The sequence below is a fragment of the Neodiprion pinetum genome, chromosome 2 (assembly GCF_021155775.2).
Source record: "Neodiprion pinetum isolate iyNeoPine1 chromosome 2, iyNeoPine1.2, whole genome shotgun sequence".
Lineage (NCBI taxonomy): Eukaryota > Metazoa > Arthropoda > Insecta > Hymenoptera > Diprionidae > Neodiprion > Neodiprion pinetum.
In genome coordinates, this window is record NC_060233.1 from 24,384,297 (window position 1) to 24,405,308 (window position 21,012).

General features: G+C 34.2%; 2 protein-coding genes across 4 annotated transcripts in view; one reads left to right on the forward strand and one right to left on the reverse strand.

Annotated features, from left to right (window-relative positions):
* The window catches only part of Shab (Shaker cognate b), a 122,168-nt gene that overhangs the window by 71,586 nt on the left and 29,570 nt on the right, over positions 1–21,012 (forward strand). For all 3 annotated transcript variants that reach the window (XM_069133296.1, XM_069133297.1, XM_046610545.2), the window contains exon 5: positions 19,467–19,550. In XM_069133296.1, the coding sequence (XP_068989397.1) occupies positions 19,467–19,550 (84 nt within the window). The remainder of the gene's footprint in view (positions 1–19,466; positions 19,551–21,012) is intronic.
* Positions 7,368–8,196, reverse strand: LOC124211468 (uncharacterized). The gene is made up of 2 exons (XM_046610549.2): positions 7,862–8,196; positions 7,368–7,742 (listed from the first exon to the last, which is right to left on the reverse strand). Exons 1-2 carry the CDS (start codon positions 8,142–8,144, stop codon positions 7,531–7,533), a joined length of 495 nt encoding a protein of 164 aa, XP_046466505.1. The 5' UTR covers positions 8,145–8,196; the 3' UTR covers positions 7,368–7,530.

Below are 21,012 nucleotides of genomic sequence, written 5' to 3' on the forward strand. Positions count from 1 at the left end.
CATTTATTATCAGATGCCCCCGCCCCCAATGATGAACACAACAAGACCGAGTCATCACCTTTAAATGATTGAAACAAATTTAAATTCCATTGTTTATTGTTTTCGTAGTCTGAGGCATAAATGTCTATGAACGTGACCAGGGTTCCAGGGTTGCCAGCTCACGCCAATTGCTGACCCGGGGATCAAGGAGGAGGGGGGTTTGAATTGTTATTACTGTTAGCAGTGCTGTTGAATTCGGAGAGGGCTGTGTGGAGAATAAGTGGACACGAGACACGAGATATTTAGAAAATACCTGAGAATAGTGTATTTATATATGTACACAGATATAAGTAGTTGATAATAATGTAAAGTAATGCAATAACGCTTCGCACTGAGCAAGGATGCGCAAGATATCTTTGGATATATTTTTAGTTTTAAGCTTTCTTTTATTTAACTTCTTTTTTGCTCTCAGCAGCATGTGGTGTTACACAGACATTTTTAACCTCTCTGAAGGAAGTGACGCACGTTCTGGAATGTTACAGTAATATATATATATTTTGCGCCTGCGCATACACCAATGCTGCCAACTCTCAATCATAAATTATAATTTTACCAACAAGTGCAAATCATATTTTGCGACTTATGGGTCTTACGGCCGTTAACGGTGACAATAAAACGGAAAATGCAAATGTTATACGTTTTACCCGGAGATTTAATTTTCCACCCGGAACCCGGAGTAAAGTAGCCAAAACCCGGAGTCTCTGGGTCAGCCCCCTGACACACGCTGCTAAAAGTGGTTCGCAAAATGTCCCTCGATTCTGCCGTCAATTTCCACCACTAGTGGCGCTAGTAGTTACCTGACGAGCTTGCGCGCGGTCAGCGAGGGCAGCGAGTATGTCGCGCCACGTAGAGGAACTAAAAACGGGGAGAAAACGCGTACAATTTTTTAGTATACGAGCAGTGGTGAGTGTCAGGGGGCTGCTCTGGGTCAAACTCGGAAAAGTGGCAACCCTGAAAGTCACGCGACGGCAAATTTATTTCACACAGATTATAGCTCGATTATAGTAACAGATACGATAACATTGCAAGTAGATGTGACAACGTTATTTTCCTTATATCTACAATCTCTCTGTTGCATCGGTAACTTATCAGAACACTTCAGTGCCAGAGCATAGGCGATGCGCGGTCCAGGAGTAGGGGAGACCGGATCACGACGAACCCCCTAAGCCGCTAATTATTTTTTGTGGCTTATGAGCACCGGATACAAGTTGTTTTGATCGATCTCGAATAAATTCATCATTATTAGCCATATTGAAAAAAAAAAAAAATTAAATACGGGGCACGACGGACCCCTTTCAAAAATTGAACAAAATTTTGTACTTTTTTTTTAATGTATCCGTATCCTTTAATTCTACCTGTATTGAATGAATCATCGATTATCTATCAATATATATTGCAAAAAAAATTATATTCCGGAACAAATTACCTTTATCAAAAATATAATTTTTTTAAAAACTTCTAAAAAAATTTTTTATTTCCCTAAAAGAAAGAAACTTTTTTTTCCAAATTTTTTGGGGTTCCGTCGTGTCCCGGTCTCCACTATATGGTCCAAGTTCAGGGAACTGCCCATAATTCTTGAATCTTTATGGGTATCGCAACGCTGCGAGTGGCGCGTACTGAACCACAGTACTCCGTAACCAAAATCAGTCTTCTCTTTAATCTTACTTCTTGATTTAGCCACATATTACATATACGAGACGGGTGAGTCGTCAGAGTGTACTTGACAAATTGACTACAAGCAACATGGCTTCTAATAATTACAAGGCTGCCTATACCATAACGCATCCAGTTAGTATATAGATCAGCGAACTTATAAGACGAGTTGGTAAGTGTAGGGTAGTAGAATTACCCTCAAACGCGGCCACACCTGGCAAACCATTACAAAAAATAACCCAAAGCTTGCTATTTTTACATATCTTCAGTCGACGCTACAAGGCAAGGGAGCCACCTTACTCAAAACGGGACATGCAGTGCCAGAAAATAAACTCTCCCGCGACAAGAGGTAAATTTAAATTATGTTTTCACGATGACCCGTGGCAGTTATAAGCGATGAATCAGTTAACAATAAAATTTTTCCGAGCATTCCGGAATCACTGTATCAACTACTTCAGATCTACTTGAACCAAACAAATTAGCATCATCTGCCATAATCTCCATAAACCGAGTTTGGCAGAAAAACTTGAGGTGATCACGTGATCAGCCTTCATGAAAATTCATCGAAAGTCGTGCATACGTAGTCGGACACTTAATACACCAATTTTCACCGTTTCCTCTAGATATATTGTACTCAGAAAAATAGTGCATACCTACATGCTTATTCCGCAGAAAACTAATTAAAAAAGCACATGTTTATTTTGTATCCATTGTAGTGTAGTATTACTTAGTTACAAATGAAGAATTATTTGTAATGCATTATTTAACACTCGACCATCACATATCTTATAATAAAACTTATATACTTACACATGCTAAATGTGCATTAATTCTCTGTATCTCACTTTTTCCGTTCTCCACCGTTATCCTCAAAAACACCTTGGAACGAACTCGCAGTACAACTAAAGCTCCTAGATGCACATCTATACCGTACCCACTTTATCTAATTTACTTTCTTTTTACGAAATGGTTTTACACTTCATGAACAGTCTACCTCATATAATATTAGTTCTGCATATCAACAATAAGTTAATTCATAATTTGATTTGAAAAGTACAAAATGCATTATTCTTTCAGATGAACATTAGATCCAATATCATGCTTGCAAATAATGTATCAGACAATTCAATCAAAACGACACAACAAATCCGTAATAATAAATAAAGCAGTTTCATGCGAAAAGAAATAGGTATTTTAAAATAATTTATGTAACGGAAATGTGGTTTACGTATCTTTTTTGCCTGCGTTCTACACATAAAGTTATTGTTTTTATGACAGTGCACAAAAGGACCATCTTTTTAATACAGGAAATAAAAATAAACTTCTTTGTACTCTACTATGAACAAAACCAGACGAGTGCGAATAGGACTCGCGCCCTGAGAGTTCCGTACAAAATTAATTTTTTTTTTTATATTTTTTTTATATAACTACAAATTAACTATTTCGGACTTTTTCCTTTACTTGTGCTGTGAGACCTTGCTTTTCTTCAAATTTCATGATTCCAAGTCAACGGGAAGTACCCTACAGGTTTTGATGGGTGAGTTTGCGAGTATAAAAATATGTGAGTTAAATGGGCGTATCTTTTGATTACGGTGACTTAGAAGCTTGAATTTTTTACACCTCCAGGGGTGTAAACGTAAACCTTAGTGTTTGATATTAATTTCCACTTGATACCTCTACCCGTTCCTGAGAAAAAGGGTCTTGACAGGCGGACCGACAACAAAGTGATCCTATAAGGGTTCCGTTTTTTCCTTCTGAAGTACGGAACCCTAAACAAACTTGTAAACTATACTTCTGTTACATAAAATATCGTGTGCATCATAGAGCCAAAGTCTTTTCTACCTCGCATATTTGCAATGTTCGTTTTCTTCTCGCACACGCGTGCAAACAGTGTTCGTCAATATGGCCAATATGTTACCTCACGTACTCTTCCGAAGATTCATACCAGCGGGGTGACACTCAATGTTTTAGGATCAGACCCTTATTCGATAATGTATTACAAAGCATTACCACCTGAATCGAGCTGGGTGACGAAGTAACCAAAGGTTAGTAGTTTTGAGTTTTCCCTCACGTTTGTTAGTAACACAATTTTATCACACCGCACTCTCGAGATAGAAAAGCAGATAAATTTCCTTTATTCGTTATTATTATATCAATGCTATACTAGTCAATTTACGTGGTAACATTTATTTTTCTTGTTGTGGTAATAGAATTTCGTCTAAGGTTTCAAATAAGAAAGTGGAAGGGGAAACTTGTGTCACCCCGCTGATTTGTACTGCTGAAACTCATTGTCAGACTCACTTTGCGCTCAGCCTATAAGTCCATGATTGCCTATCGGCTGGCGAAGCATCATTTACATCGTTAAACCTCAAGGAATTCTCCTGGCATATACACACATACAGTATTGCAGAGAAGGGAATATTGGCATTAGAGAAACCTGAACGTCCCCTATTCAATAATTACATTCTATTTTTATTCATTTGCGAGCTCCAAATTCGCCAATGTTGATTATTAATTCGAGATCATTTGATTAAGGACGTTCCCACCAAAAACACTTTTCTTCTAATATTTTCCAAATTTTGAATACACATACTTATGAGTGCCCTTTATGTGTAGGAATTTTTTAAAACCCTTCTTGCGGTGCTAAATTTTGAAATATTGCAAGTTGAAATTTACATATTTAACATGTGATCCCTATCCTAACCCCCATTGTGGCGCACCTTTTTTTTAAGTTACTACAGTAATTTTCTTGGAATTTCTATGAAAAACTGAAAATCACTAATTGAACATATAATAAACATGTTTCTCAAAAAATAACACAAAGAAGCGGTATTCATTTAATTATAAAAAATGTTAAAAGTGAGCTACTTTTCACTTTTTTTTCATTACTTGATCAGTGAGAAACAGCGACTTGGCAACGTTGCGTTGGGCGGAAAGTTCAAAATACCGTATAGGCGTAGTAGTTGTAAATAAATGTGAACCGCTCACAGATAGGTTAACTGTAGGCTGTTGTAAAGAAAAATGCAATTTTTTAAGTATATTAAGTATTTATTATAAATTATTTTTCAACATTAATACTCGTTATGTTAACATCATCAACAATTATAGATTCAAAAATATAATCAATCATATAATTTTCATAAAAACTATAATTTTATCAAGTAACACAAAATAAAACATTTTAGAAATATATTATTTTTTAGACGTAGGTATTTTTTTAATTTTCTTTTTTGGTGATTTTAAATTCTTAATCTTTGGCGAATTTTCATTTTTTAGGAAGTCTAAAACTGCCGTTAAAATTTTTTTATTTTTAGTTATTCGCACTTTGTTATTATCTAATTTTTCGCTAAACAATTGCACAATAGCATTTTCTCCACCTACTCTATAGATTTCCCTCAAATTATCACAAGAAATGTCATTTGAAGCCAATTTTTTACACATATTAACTGAAATAATATTTCTTAATTCGACTAACATTTTTAAGTTTACTTTAGTTTTATCTGAGTTGGATAACTCTTCCAAATAAATATTACTGTTTTTACATGCCTTTAATACACCACTTCGCAGGTTTAATGTATTAATTAAGTCTTGAAGTACCACAACGTCATACGCAGCGTCATGAAAAGATTCCTGATCATTATCAGGGTGTAAGAAGTCGTTACTTAAACTCTCTAATTTAAATTGACCCGGTCCTTTCCTATCAACCAAAGACTTTCTGAACAATGATAAAGTGTCAGCAAAACCAACAATTAAATCTAAAAGTTCGACTTTAACATTCGTAATAGCTCGTAAGAGTCGTGGTACGTCAAAGCGAGCATTATGTGCAACTAATAAACATTTCTGTTGTCCATCGGATAAGCTAATTAAAAATTGTTGAAAAGATTCTAAAGCATCAGAAATTTTGAGTGTTACGACTTGTTTGTCTCCGTAGAATAAGTCTCCATATTTATGATGAAGTTTAGTAACTGTAGTGGCTGACGATGAAATTTCGGTCTTCGTGTGTACATAGATATTAAAAATTTTACAATCACAGATCGCTGCAATTTGTATAATATGAGCATCTGAGGCGAATCCAGTTGTTTCTAAATCAAAGTAAACAATTTTTGTTTCATCATCTAATGCAATATTATTATTATCATCACAGTGTTTACGCACGTAATTGTTTATTTTATCCATTCCACAATTACTCTTATAAGTTATACCTTCATGTCTTTCGGTATTTTTACGTAAAAGTTCTCGTTTCTGTTTTAATTCTATACGTCTTAATTTTTTTGCTTTAGACTTACTCATTGCCAATCGTTTTTCTCGTTTCATTTCACTTCGTTTAACATAATTGACTGTGTGAGATCCAGCAGGAATATTCAGTCTTTGCTTAATATTTATAATACTTCGTTCACCGTCATTTTTAGCGCAGACGGCGTCAGCTACCCTAATATCACAAGAAAAGCTAGTACTTAAACACTTGTTTTTGTGTGCTTTGTTTGCTATAATATTGTTAAAACTTTCATTGCCCTGACTTGAAGCGGCAATAGAAAATTTATGAGAGTTTTGTGCGTATTTATCGAACAAATGTAATAATTCTTCATACAAGGTTTCATCAGATAGGTTTAGAGCATGATTTTTACTTGGGTTACACCACTTTCCACAGTTTTCATGTCTGCTAAAAATATGATCCGGTATTTGTCTCAAATTTCTAGCTAAGTTTTCGGAATTGCCCTTATTTTGTGCAACAGCGTATGAAAAACACTTTTTTAAATGAGGAATAACATTTGTTTTATTTAACTCTCTAAACTTATCGCGTAATTTATATAACTCTTTTCCAAAATTTTTGGTTAAATGATTTTTGTCGGCTAATTTATGATACTTTTGACCTGGGTTATCTGCTCTTACTGCTGCAATCATTGAGCTGTCTTCATCTCCTACAATAACACGTACTTGTAGTCCTGCTTCCTTTAAGATGTTGCTGTGATTAACAAGTTGAACTCCTGCATCAGCTTCCATTGCCTTAGCACTTCCGCAGAAGTTCAATCTACAATCATGATCATCTTTTTTATGCCCCATATCACATTTCTTACATTTTCTATTTCTAGTTGCGTAGTCTAGAATTTTTCCTGACAAGAAACCGATGATAGTGCTATAACCGTTCAAACTATCATAGCTACGCCCGTTACCGCGTTTAGACCAGCCCATATCAAATGACACAATGATATTTATTATTTCACCTAGTGTATTATCAAATAAATTTTGATTATCATTTGAGGAAAGCGTAAGGACATCTAACTGCGGGAAAATATCTTGGGCAATCTCCACTGGTCTGAAATAATAAATAAAAATAGTTGAAATAAAAAAATTAAACCAGATTTACAATTATTTTTTTTTTATTTTATGTAGACAATTCAATGCCGTGAAATTAATAGCAATACATTTTTTGTAAAAAATACAAGTATATAATGTAGATTAGTGCTTGTCAACTTATTGAATATTTAATTCAATTCTTGATCGAAATATTGTAAATAATTACAACAAGATAAAGTCTCTCCTTTATTTTTTGTAAAAATAAATGTTGTTGTATATTATACATTTACTGATAGCATAATAATTATAAATCACCAGTTTATGTATAATATTCAAATCCTAAGATATAAATTGAAACAAAATAATAACTACTTCTGCTTAATATTATATTACAAATAATTCATTCGTAGAAAATATAATTTTACAATTTTTCAATAAATTATATTACAATTTTATAAAAATCAGTGTTGAGAAAATGATTTATAATTATTATGATGATCAGCATCAGTCCATTGAACAGTTCAAATGAATTAGAATGGATGCTTACAATGTGTCACACAGCTTTTTGACATTTTTTATCACCAATTCTTTTTCCTCAGAAGCAGCTCGCTTGCAACTTTCTTTAGCTTCTAATTCTATTGCTTGACCAACTACAACTTCGTACTTTTTATAAATTTTGTCTATTACTCGAGGTAAATTGGCACAAGCAAGAATTTTATTTAAGCCAGTATTTCCAACACCGGCATGAATAGCCCCTGAAACATTCAAATAGTAAATATCATAAATTTCTTATAAAATAATTGTAAAGCTATTAATTATGTCAATTCAAGTTTTTTACTTTTACACATAAATAGAATATTGCGAATTCACTTACCTAAAACCACGGACATATTGACATCAGAAACACCATTGGTGGACTCTGCGGTATTAACATTATTATATCTGCCACAAGTATCACATTTTATCTTAAACTTTACGTGAAGTCCTTCTCTGTTATAGCCGTACATTTTTTCCATGTCTAAAAGACTGCTGCAGCTGGTGCATTTGAGGTTTTTAGCTAATTTTTCCAATGCAACTATACAATTCCCATCTGGAATTTTACATTGAGTAGTTTCATGCAGTGTTTCGAGAATTTTTGTTTTTTTAGCTTCTGACATAGCTGTTAGAGCTTTAGCTACTCTATCGCCTACTTTTTTTTTCACAAACCTCCCATTCTTCAAACGTGAAGTCATTATAAATAAATTATTTTTTAACTCCAAGATAAAAGTAACCTCAAAACATTAAAACTCTGTAGCACACGTCTCAGATATAATAATAATATACAGAAAGAGAATACAATGTTGCCAGATCTGAGAAACGACGCAATGGGTATATTTTTGGACTTCTGCGCACGTTCGCGCCACTGAAAATGTACACTGCACCTCAACTTTTTGTTATTGCATCATAGTATAGTTTACATAGGGGGACTGTTTTAGAAGTTGAGGACCACTGCTAGGTGGGAACGTCCTTAAGCAGATTCAAAATAAATGATAACGATAAGCAACCTAATTATATAAAGTTTTCAAACTCTTTTCACAAATGGATCTAGTTTTTACCCAGAATGGATTAAATCTGTCAGTTTACTAACAGGTGTCATCGGCGCATACATAGTAATTTTTTTCTTTAATACTACGAAATACTATACAATCGCTTGTCAATCACATATTGATACAGACTGCTAAATAAGGTATTTGTTTGAAAGCCTACACAATTTTGCATCCCATAACGGATGACTAATGGGTCTAGCCGCATAAGCATGTCAAAAATGCCCCCGAAGATTTTTAGCGGGGAATAGGGGCAAAAAGTTTGTGATCCAAAGGAACACATTTCGACCAAAATTGAACCCTCTAAATCTTCCTATTTATTGCGGGCTGTCAAATATTGCGTTTTGGCGTTTTTCTTTTTTTTTTCGACCTCATTGAAACTATCGTACTAAAAAAATCACAAACGCGAAACTGGTCAGAATTCCTTGAAAATCGTATTTTTTAACCCATCTTGGCATCAATCTCGAGAAGTAAAAAAACGAAGAAGTTTTCTTTTCCTGTTTTCACTATGATAAAATAGACTTGCATCCATCATTATTTTTTAGAAAGAGTATGTGCTCAAAGTACAAAACTTCTAATTTTTTCATATTTCTCGCATTGGTGCGCCGTTGTCAAAAAAAAAAAAATAAAAACCGCTTTCTTAAATATTTTTCCGGGATTTTTCAATATCTGGGTATTCGATTGTCGATTTATTTCACTTCCGAGCACACTTCTACAAATACACGTACAGACACATTGTTCCAAAACGAAACTCGAGATTTTACCTGAGCTAGCTAGTTAGCTAGCCCTTGATGTGACCCAATATAAAATCAGCAGGAACGGTAAATGATTTTTTTTAGCATTTATATTTATGTATCACATTTACATTGGAGGTCACTCAAATTCACGTTCTAGTATTAACGTTACGTGGTAGGTTGGAAATAAATAGTCCTATATGTATTTGAAAATTTCATTTATTTATAAAATGCGTACCAAATCTTCGTCACTGTCATCGTTAATTACCGGATTAACTTTTTCGATATTAAAAAGACGCGATAAAATCTCTGCGGATCTTATAATTTTCGAAAGATACCTAGCGTGGGAGAGATAATATATGATGGCGGCCACGTGTGAGCAGCATCTAACAGTGCATAATCGCATTCGCATGATTACAAAAAATGATGACAGAATTGAGATTCTAAATTTACATCGGGAATCTCCATGAGTAGTATCAGCCAATCAATACATTTTTGGAGCAAATTTTTTTTGGTCTGTTGTGTATTTGTAGAAGCGTGCCTGGAAGTGAAATAAATCAACCATAGAATACCCAGATACTGAACAACCCCGGAAAACTAGTAAAAAATGCGGTTTTTATTTTTTTTTTGACAATGGCGTACCAATGCGAAAAATCTGAAAAAATTAGAGGTCTTGTACTCTGAGCACATACACTTTCTAAAAAATAATGATAGGTACAAGTTTATTTTATCATAGTGAAAACAGGAAAAGAAAACTTCTTCATTTTTTTCTACTCGGAATTAACGCGAAGATGGGTTGAAAAAATACTTTGTTTACATATTCTGACCAGTTCCGCGTTTGTGATTTTTTTTAGTACGATATCTTCAATGAGTTCGAAGAAAAAAAGGAAAAACGCCAAAATGCAATACTTGACAATCTGCAATAAATGGGAAGATTAGAAGGTTCAAATTTGGCCGAAATGTGTTCCTTTGGATGACATATCTTTTGCCCCTATTCCCAGCTGAAAATCTTCGAGGGCATTTTTGACATGCTTATTCGGCTAGACCCTTTCGAGTAACCTTAAGGGGTTACATGCACCTGGACAGCTAAAACTAGGGTTATGTTTAAGAATTTTTTCGTCTATAGAACTGAATTTTGTTGATCAATCAATATATGAGGGATTCTCCGTTAACCCGGCCACTTTTTTTTCGACCATCTCAGATCTGCCCCATAATTCGTTACATCAAAGTACTACTAAAAGATACTCTATGTGAATTTTTTCAGATTTTTTAATTCATTATTTCAGAAATTGCCGTTTTTTTTCAAATGAATACATCTCGGAAACTTGAAGTAATGAAAAAAAATGACTCTACATAAAAGTTGTAGTTTTTTTTAGCTTTCGAGAGGAATTTATTCAAAAATTTTTACGTTCCGGTAACGCTGATTTTTTACCAGAAAAGGAAGAAATTATTTTTTTTATTCAAAAAGGACCCTTTTTTACTGAAAAAATTACAGTCTTCTAATATGTGTGACAATATCGCGAAAAATCGCCAGAGTGGCACGGATCGAGGTTCTGGGGTAAAAAAAATGAAGCCACACAAATTAATTTTTTTATACCGGAACCTCGACCGAATTTGTGTGGCTTCATTTTTTTTTACCCTAGAACCTCGATCCGTGCCACTCTGGCGCTTTTTTGGCGATATTGTTACACATATTAGAAGACTGTAATTTTTTCAGCAAAAAAAAGTGTCCTTTATGAATAAAAAAAATAATTTCTTCCTTTTTTGGTAAAAAATCAGCGTTACCGGAACGTAAAAATTTTTGAATAAATTCCTCTCGAAAGCTAACAAAAAATTACAACTTTTATGGAGAGTCATTTTTTTTCAATACTTCAAGTTTCCGAGATGTATTCATTTGAAAAAAACGGCATTTTCTGAAATAATGAATTAAAAAATCTGAAAAAATTCACATAGAGTATCTTTTAGTAGTACTTTGATGTAACGAATTATGGGGCAGATCTGAGATAGTCGAAAAAAAAGTGGCCGAGTTGACGGAGAATCCCTCATATATCTTTGAAAGTATGATATTTTACCTATATTGGGTGAAAATTTGGTTGAAAAATTTCCGGCGGTAAAAAAATTGCTGTCGTTTCCCTGGGACGTGTTTTTGTTGATAGCGTTTGCGATATCCGACGTGTGTCCACCATATTTTGTCTGAAAAAAAATGTCTCCAAGTTGATAGATAAACATAGTGGAGTCAAGCGCGCCCGTGCCGTAAGTGCTAAATTCGCTAAATGGCGTCATAAAGTAATTCAATGTTTTTGGTATCTCAAGTGAATATTTACTTTTGAAAGCATAGGTTTTAAATAATTTTGCGGTCAAGGAATCCTATTATGACCATAAAAAGATATTTTCTCGGCATATTCATACACACTGAATATAAAATGTACCGATTCTAGCTATAATTAGTATTGTTACGGCAATGTTGTATTTGAAAATATGATACTGTGATGCCATCTAGGCAACAAAGCCATGAAAATATGACTGACAAAATACCATTGGCGTAAGCTTACCACTATGTCATGACAGACATATAGCCAACAGCTCCGTGAGTCTGACAAGTATCTCTTCATCAGCAATACTGTAGTATAGCTGAGTTCACGATCACGAGTTATGAGTATACCAACCATCTAGTATAGTTGTCTTATAAGTACTAGCACGCGAGGTAGACGAACACCAGCCATACTAGTACAGTCGAAGCAAGCATATATAATGTTGTTTGCTAGAAAACAGTTTTGTCAGTATAGGGATAATTATTTGTAAAAATATACGTATAGGTAAAGTAGAGATTCTCATAAGTATGTACAAGCCCAAGGAATTTGTCTCAATTAGAAATTCATTTTATATAGATACATTACAGGACATTGAACCGACCTATGCTCGTAAAGCTAGTTACTTGAGTAAAAAACGGGTTTGGTGTCAGCAGGAGATATTCGGATCACAGGACATTGTCAACCAATATGTTTCATAATCGCCAATATTTATTTCAATTATGTCTTATCGATATCAAAATATTATATTTACGTCACTGAGTAAATATTCAAGAAAATGATGATCGTCCTAACCTACATACATTCGCTTATTGTTATGTACGATTGAGGTGTGCTTATACAGGAAAAAAACTCATGTTTCACAAACTGTAAACAAGTGAGAACAGACTTAATTTCAAATGGTGGTATTAGATCACCAATATTCCATTCGCCAACTTTATGCTCCACAAACTCTTCCATCGCAAAAGATTTTTGCGTGCAGCGAGGTCGCGTCGAAAGCGATACATTTCCAGCTACAGTAGGCGCTAGATAAATGGCTATTCACACAAATAATGCAGCCCCCACCTCAGCGCGTCCATATTCCAATGCGCTGCATTGTCACCCCCCACCGCGCACGGCTCTTGTTTTCGACGCCAGCAGTGGGAGCGATTAGCAACTATCCATTTCGGAGAATTTACCTCTCCTCGGGCCCCGCGGCAGGGCCAAATATCGAGCGTCTACTGTACTTATGTTAGAGTGGCTAAGCTAGCTAGACGATTGAGTTTCGTTCACAAAAACGCAGTACGCTTACATGGAAAAAACTGTTCTGCCTTAACTAGCTATATGATTGTTAGATTAGAAATACTTCACTACTCATGTTAGTATGAACTTTACAGGAATCAGAGTTTTCTAAAAGAGCTATTGTATTTCCTGTGTAAGGAATATGTTTTCACAAATATACCTATAACTTGCCAACAATAACAGTATTATTGTAAACCCCGAACCATTTTTTTCATTGCACTTTTGAGCCCTCGAAGTCGACAAAATTTTTGTCATTTTCTCAAACGGCGTCATAGAATAAACTATCCTTTTCTTTTTTCGGGATGGAATTTTCGTTTCCTTTAAACACTGAATAATACAATTTTTTAGTACAAGCAAGAAATTTCAAGAATTACAGAATAAATGTGTTTTATTATATAGTATAACTGAAGCTCATACAACAAAAATTACTCGGTAATTCTTGAAATTGTGTATTTGAACTCAAAAATATTATCATTCAATGTTTTTCAATAGAAAAATTCAGCCCGCTGAAAAAAGATGATAGTTCTATGACGCCATTTAAGAAAATGATCAAAAATTCGTCATTTTCGAGGGCTCGAAACCATATAAATGCGCAGTCAAAAATAACTTTTTATGTTCATAATCGAATTCCTAGACCTCAAAAATACTTAGAACCCATACTTTCAAAAGTTTTTACACCTGAGTTCTGAGCCTTTATGAATATAAATTGTGTGGGGAAAGGATGGGTTCAATAAATAAAATACGATTGAGTTTATTACAGAAAATATGGCTGACTCACCTTCAATTGTCTTTATCGATTTTTTTTTCACGCGTACAACTAATCGCAGTTGCTAATCTTATGGTTTGCACGACACTGCGCATCCGAGACAGCGCTCTTGCAGAGACGCCTCGCAGCACTCGCACTTTCCCGACAACGCTTGAGTGACTTTTTCGTGTTCTGTATGCTGAAAGAGTCACGTGACTTTGCTGATACCAACGTACGACAAATTCCTGCACTAATGAAAAGTAAACTTTTACCTGAGACTCCAAGAACATTGAATTACTTTATGACGCTATTTCCCGATTTTTGGCAATTGCAGCACGAGCGCGCTTGACGCCGCCATGACGCCTTGGTACTCAAATGTTTATATATTATATAATTATATTATATAATGGACAGTCATCCACCTTACTTTGAAAATCCAATAAAAATTAAAGATTTACTTATATTGATACTCAAACACCGGGGCACGTGAAATAGGTCCATACAATCACTCACGAGTTTCAGTAGTGTTCTGAACTTCAATCGGATCTGCTAAATATTTGTGGGGAAACTTCAAGTATTTCTCATAGTAATAAATTATTGTTCAACTTTACGTATTCGGAAGAAATAAATTTTCAAATTCATTTGTGTTTTCTGAATCTTTAGGCGCGCTAAAAACTTCGCAGGGTACATTTTGGTAATCATCCAACCTGAAGTTACCAAAAATGTGTCTGGCGAAGTCCCACCACGTATATGTACTATAGTTACCAACATCATCAAGTAGAAGAATATCCTCCATTTGATGAATAAAGTGCAAGTTCTATCTGCAGAACATATGAAAAAAAATTACGTTCGTTAAGAATAGATCATAAATTGGACAACGATTTCATGAAATGGACAATGGAGTTCGCAAATGAATGAATATAACCACACGTGTGTATCCATATCTTGCTACTTACAGGTTATATTATTAAATTAGTGAATAAGTAAATCTCTAATTACTATTGCTTCACCAAATTTTATTGAGAAAATATTTGACTTGGAATTAAATTTTGGTCAATTTTTATTCTGTTGCAGATGATCAAGCGCAACAATTGTTTCACGTGATCCTGAAAGAGAAGAACGACCGCCTAATAATATGAATGCGCTTTAATAGTTGTTAAAAATGTTCAAATACACTATTTACTTGTTTGTAATAAATGCAATGCGTTCAAATGATACTAATTCTTAGTAAGCTTATTATAGTTAATCATCGTAAGTAAATTTCATCTATTCAGCAGCTTCTTAACAATACAAACAATTTAACAGCATAAACGCTTGTACGTGTGCAGCATATGCTCAAATATTACAAACTTGTCTTTTAACTTACGCAATTGCTTGCAGTGTCGTATTAACTATAAATCTGTCCTAATTTTTAAGCAGTTGAGGGAGTTTTATCCCAAAATGAATTGACGGTTAGAAAAGGATAAAAATTGAAACACGGGTAGCTACAAGAAATAAAGTAAAGATAAATCGGTTCAATTTTTGTGATTCGAGGGTGCGTGTGGGCCAAGATACATTATACATATTCTGCATCATTCAACATTTACTCGTGGCAAACTACTTTTTCATCGCGTTTAATCGCTTGGCACCCAATAATTGACGGTTAGATTTCGATGAAACCATTTTTAACCCTTTGAGTCATAGTGGTAAGTATTCTTACCGCCTATTTTATATTCATTTTTTGTACATTTCGAGATTTTTTCAAAATATTTCTTTGCTGTTTTTTTCGTTATTTCTGATGGTGCGCTTATAGGTTTTTAATACTCGAGAGTAATTATTATAATATAATGTAAATTATTACGGTTACAAACAAATTGATTGAAAAAAATCGTGAATATTGAAGGATTAATTCATTTCCGGTAAACTTACCCCTTTATATATATATACATGTTTCACGTGAATTTTAAGAATTTGGGATCACTAATTACGAATCCGAATTCAGATTTTGAAATTTGAGATGGCGGAGCCCATATGGCGGACAAAAATTTCAAATTCGATCGAACTGAACTCTGTTCAGTTGTTTTTGGGTTCGCTGATTACGAATCTGGAATCAGATTTTGAAAATTCAGTATGGCGAATCCAATTAGCAACCCCGAAAACTCCTGCGTAGAGTTTTTTGACCTATGCGATCAAATTTGAAATTTTCTCCCGCCATATTAGATGTACTATATTGGATCCACCATCTTGAATTTTTTAAATTTGATTTCAGATTTGTACTCAACGACCCCGAAAACCACTGCATCGAGTTTTTTGACTGGATTTAATTAGATTTTAAATTTTCGTCCAACATATGGGGTACACTATCTTAAATTTAAAAAATCTGATTTCAGATTCGTAATCAGCGTCCTAAACACAGAATACTATCCTGTTATAAAAGTTGACTCAGCACAATAATGTGTGACTCAAAGGGTTAATAGTGCAAAGAATATCTAACGAACATTTTTAACGATTAATATTTTTCAAAGGATTCCTGTGAATTGAAGACTAAATAAATAATTTTCAGAAATTATGATTTTTGAAAAGTCAAATGTAAAATAGTTTTTGTTTTGACTACCTACGTACCGATAGAACTCCCTTAAAGACGAATTCATCTACCAGCCCCAATGCGTTCTCATTAGATCAACTGTACTGCTTGTATGACATGATTAAGTTTACTCTCAAACTCCTTTAGCCGAATTCAAAGAGGACTAATAGAAATCTGACAGAACATTATTGAAGAATAAATAACTATGGCAGCTACTTTCTTTCTCGTACTTACTTGACTTCAAAGTTCACCAGAAAAACGTCACATGGGCCAAGAAGTGGTAAATACTGAAAAACCGGTCGCGGTCGAATGATTCGAAGATACTTCTATTAATTACTTAGTCATACAAATAAGTTTGAACGTTAGACATATTCATCTTGCTATTCCTAGAACATAAGATTCAGTGTCAATGGAGGATTTTCTTGATAAGGGAAAAATTTCAAATTGAAGCCAACCGTAGTCTTGCAGGCAGCTATAATAATACGAGACAAAACAAGTTCGGGGGTAAAAACATGTATAAGAACAATACATATATTTCATAGTTTAGAAGGTACACACGGAAAAAGAACGTTGTTCTTCAGGCAGGAACTAATTTGAAACGCTTAATTTGAGCTCTATCTAAGAATAACTCTCTCAATTTATTTAGAGAACCTCTAGAAAACATGAAAATGACAAGACTTCATCAAAATAGGTGGATTCAGTGTCAAATATTGTTGAAAAGAACACTGTAGGATACAGTGACTACCCTTCACCAAAAGTGTGTAAATGAGGTGGTATTGCAAAACTTATACAAGTACAATTTTTTTTTTTAATTATTAATTTAACCGGATCAATCAATTTATTTGCGACAAATCTATCTACATGTATTGGAAAATGTCCACATGACGTCAGAGCCTGGTTGTCGGCGCCATTTTATCACCACATAACCCAAGTTTTCAACCCTACACCTCATGACTATATTTTTTTACCTTCAACTGCATGACTGGGGTTCGAACGCAACCCACGCTTTTCTTGATCATAAAATCGGTCCTATGCTGATAAACAGACTCTCATACATGGTTTTATCGTTTTTTCATAAGGAAGAGAATACTGTGTGATAAATCTGATATTGTTTACATTTAGCGAATGAAAAACCTATTTGAATACTTTAAGCGCGAAAAATCAGCAAAAGGCTCATTTTTTACATGGAAATTTGTAATTTTTCAACTGTTCAACCGTACTCAAAATTTCAAGCGATGATTTGAAGGGGAGACATCAGATTATTAAAAACTAATTATTGTCGGTTTATGCACTTTGAAAAAGTATATTTATTTGGGCCATTGAAAATTGCGAAAATTCAAAAACCAAAAATTGTGTTTCCAGAGTTTCTTTTGGCATAAATTCGTATAAAAAGTTAAACTAACTTGAAAAGACGAAATACTGTACGAGAATTTAATCAATTGCCGCACAATCGGCGCAAAATAGGAGTTTGTGCTCTTCGCGCATGGCTCGGCGGTACTTAACGCAATGTCCATGGCTTTTGCGATCTTCTTCGTCGTCAGAAGGAATATCCGGTGCTTCAATACCCTCTCTTTCTTGCAGTGTATCGACAACCTCTGCTACCTCTTATCTGTATAATTTTTTAAAATGGTTATTCTTTATTCCAATCCTTAAATAATATGTTTGAATATTATACTCAGATTACGTAATAATGTATACAATATGTTGATTTTAATACAAAATATGAAATTAACTTACCGCCACAAAAGTTGAACGTAAACTGAGGACAGTTTGTACACACCCCACGCACGGTTTTAGACCACACTGCGTGACAGCCTGACACTACTCACAGACCTTCATTTGTTCAAATTATGGTTCTGATCAGGAGTCGATAATATCGCTCGCTACTTCAGGAGCGTAGTTCAAATTTCGCGTGGGGTGCGTTCGCACCCCACTCATGAGTTGTAGGGTTAATTTTAATGGAGGCAAGTTGTGATTTTTGGGGTTTCAAATTACTCATGTCACATAAGGTAATGAAACATAATCAATAATATACCTGTTCTGCTATCCACACGCGAAAAAACACTGTCAGCTGTCAGCCTGGTTGCATTAGTTTGACTTTTTTCCACCAGATGAGGCATTGCAATGTGACAATCCCAATACCTAGATGCATATATATTTTATCTGGAATCTCAGGGCGTCTCTAATCCGTGTTATATTTCTATTTGCATTTTTATTCTAGGTGCTAAAACGCCTGACCACTTCTTCTGACCTTGTGGAGACTGTTATGTTTCGGTGCGTCACACGAAACAACTCTCTTATACTATTTTAACGATTTATCATAAACTTAGATACCTAGGAACCGACTATTTTTATATCATTATAACGGCGTGTAGGCACATGACGGAAATAATATTCGAAGACGATCAGATAGTAATAGTACCTGCCACAAATTGGTAACATGTACTCACCGCGTAACTTTTATGTGCAGTATCTCCTCGTCTAACTCATGCTAATTAAAAACTGAATGATTAGCGAGCTAATTAGCTGTGACGGTAAAATTGTTTTTCAATCAACCTCTCCATGTGTAAAAGCAACAGGTAATAAAATCGCTACCTTCAAAACGCACATACTGTGATTATTTATCCTTTCTTGCTTAGTTGTTTATATTGTATGCTTTACCTTCAAATTAATCCAACCACAGTTGTCCAAAGAATGCGGTTCAATTCTACAGAAATTAATTTTACCACGTAAATGGTCTGCAGAATATCTTCTTCGGAAGTATTTTCCTGCAGAAAAAAATTCGACATTCAAATCAGAAATAATCCTGTATAAATTATTCTGTAGGATAATTTTTCTACAGAACATTTTTCTACAGAATATACCTAGTTCTACAGACAAATTGTTCCGTAGAATATTATTGTACAGAATATCTCTCCACAGAATATTTTTCTGCCTAAATTTTTTTACATAATATTTTCTATAGATTGTGTTTGACACAACATACATTTACAGTAATCATGGAATCATAAATTTAATTATCAATTTTATAATGTAATTTATTTTAAATTATTTGTGTTGAATTTATGTATGTGTTGAATATGCCTTGTGTGGAACGGATATTGTGTTGGACGTATGAAACCAGAAAACTACTCTGTACAAAAATATTCTGTAGAAACGAGGCTGTAGAACATTTGCCCTGTAGAACTGATTTCTGTAAAATCGATCCTCCTCTGTCCAATAACACGTCTTTGAAAAAAAGCTGACGACTATTTGGTGTTGCAGGATGAAGAGAAGAAGGATTCCAGAAAATTTGACAAAATTGAAGAACTGCCTAGTGAATTCGAATGCTGTTTCTGTACTACTAAGGTATGCATATCCATCCGTATAGTTTACTCATTGCCAGTATACTTACAAAGCAAAACGTAATTCAATCATTACAAGAATATTATGTTTTAGCTAATCGCAGGGATTACTAATTGGACAAAAAGTGGGGTCGTAACTTTAATGGGTCATTTTCACCTATTTTCTGTTCGTCGGCAATTAGCCAGACACAAAAATAGATTGAAAAAATAACGAACTCTGCAGGTATCCTTGGCTTACTTTGCGTTATACGCGCCTACCGCTTCTCTTCGATTGTTTAATCACGTGATTATTTGATACAATTCAGTTTAAGTATAATCGTATAGCTTACAAGTATAATAACTAATAAGCCCGCCACAATATCGCTGAAATTTTTGTTATTTCACCGATTAATAAAAGAACAAATCTCGAAACAAGTAATGTACTATTGATTATATATTATACATATTCTAATTCGTTTTTACTTTCCATTTTACAGGCTTTCGTTGACTTCGCTCAGCTTTGTATAGTAGTCTATAAATACATGGTATTTTACTTCGCAGATTGCCGATTTGACTACACAATCGCCTTGATTTCTTCCATCTCAGAGGAAATTTGTGCAATGACATAATACTTTAGCTGTATAACAAGTCCGATAAATTATTAAGACACGTTTGCTACGTTTTTATGTCGTGGAGGATATGCTTAATCATATAAAATCCAGTCCATTAACGGCATGGGATAGTTTCACATGTACCTCATAGTACCCTCAAGTAATTGTCTAGAACAACGAAACACGAGTTACAATGATCTGTATATTTACCTAAAAATATTTGTGGCAGCAATTTACACCTTTTAGCTCACCAATAGTTTAATTTAGTTTAGTTTACTATGGATCGTCTAATTTATTAGTTTAAAGGTTTTCGCTCGATTCTTAATAAGTTCATGTACGTACATGTTTACATTTCGCGGGTCTAATGGTATAAGGTCGTAAGCTCCACCTTATGACCTTTAACTGTTGGAAAAGACAAAAGAGTGTGTATTTTTGATATCGTATCTAGGCTTAAAACGTGAAAGTATCGTCAGAAACGTTGAAAGTGAACAAGTTTGATTAAGAGCAAAAGGTCGAATGTACTAGTAATACGACCTTTTGCTACTAATTCAATCATAAAAACCTATGTCCATTCCTTTCATAAGGTCATATCTACTAAAAAAAATTCTTTTTAAACTTTTTTGGGTTCGAGTATAAATTCATCAACTAAAAGCAAAAGGTTGTATATACTAACAGATACAATCTTTTGGTCCTGATGAAATTGAAAAAATAATCTACTACGGTAATTGCATAAGGGGGTAAAAAATTGTTATTGTTATTCCTGTCATTCTGATAATTGACGATTTGGATAATCGACGTTCAGAAAATCTACATTCTCATTGTACAAATTTGTCAGTTTTAATTGTTTATGCGTTTCAGTAGTCTTTAGAGCATTTG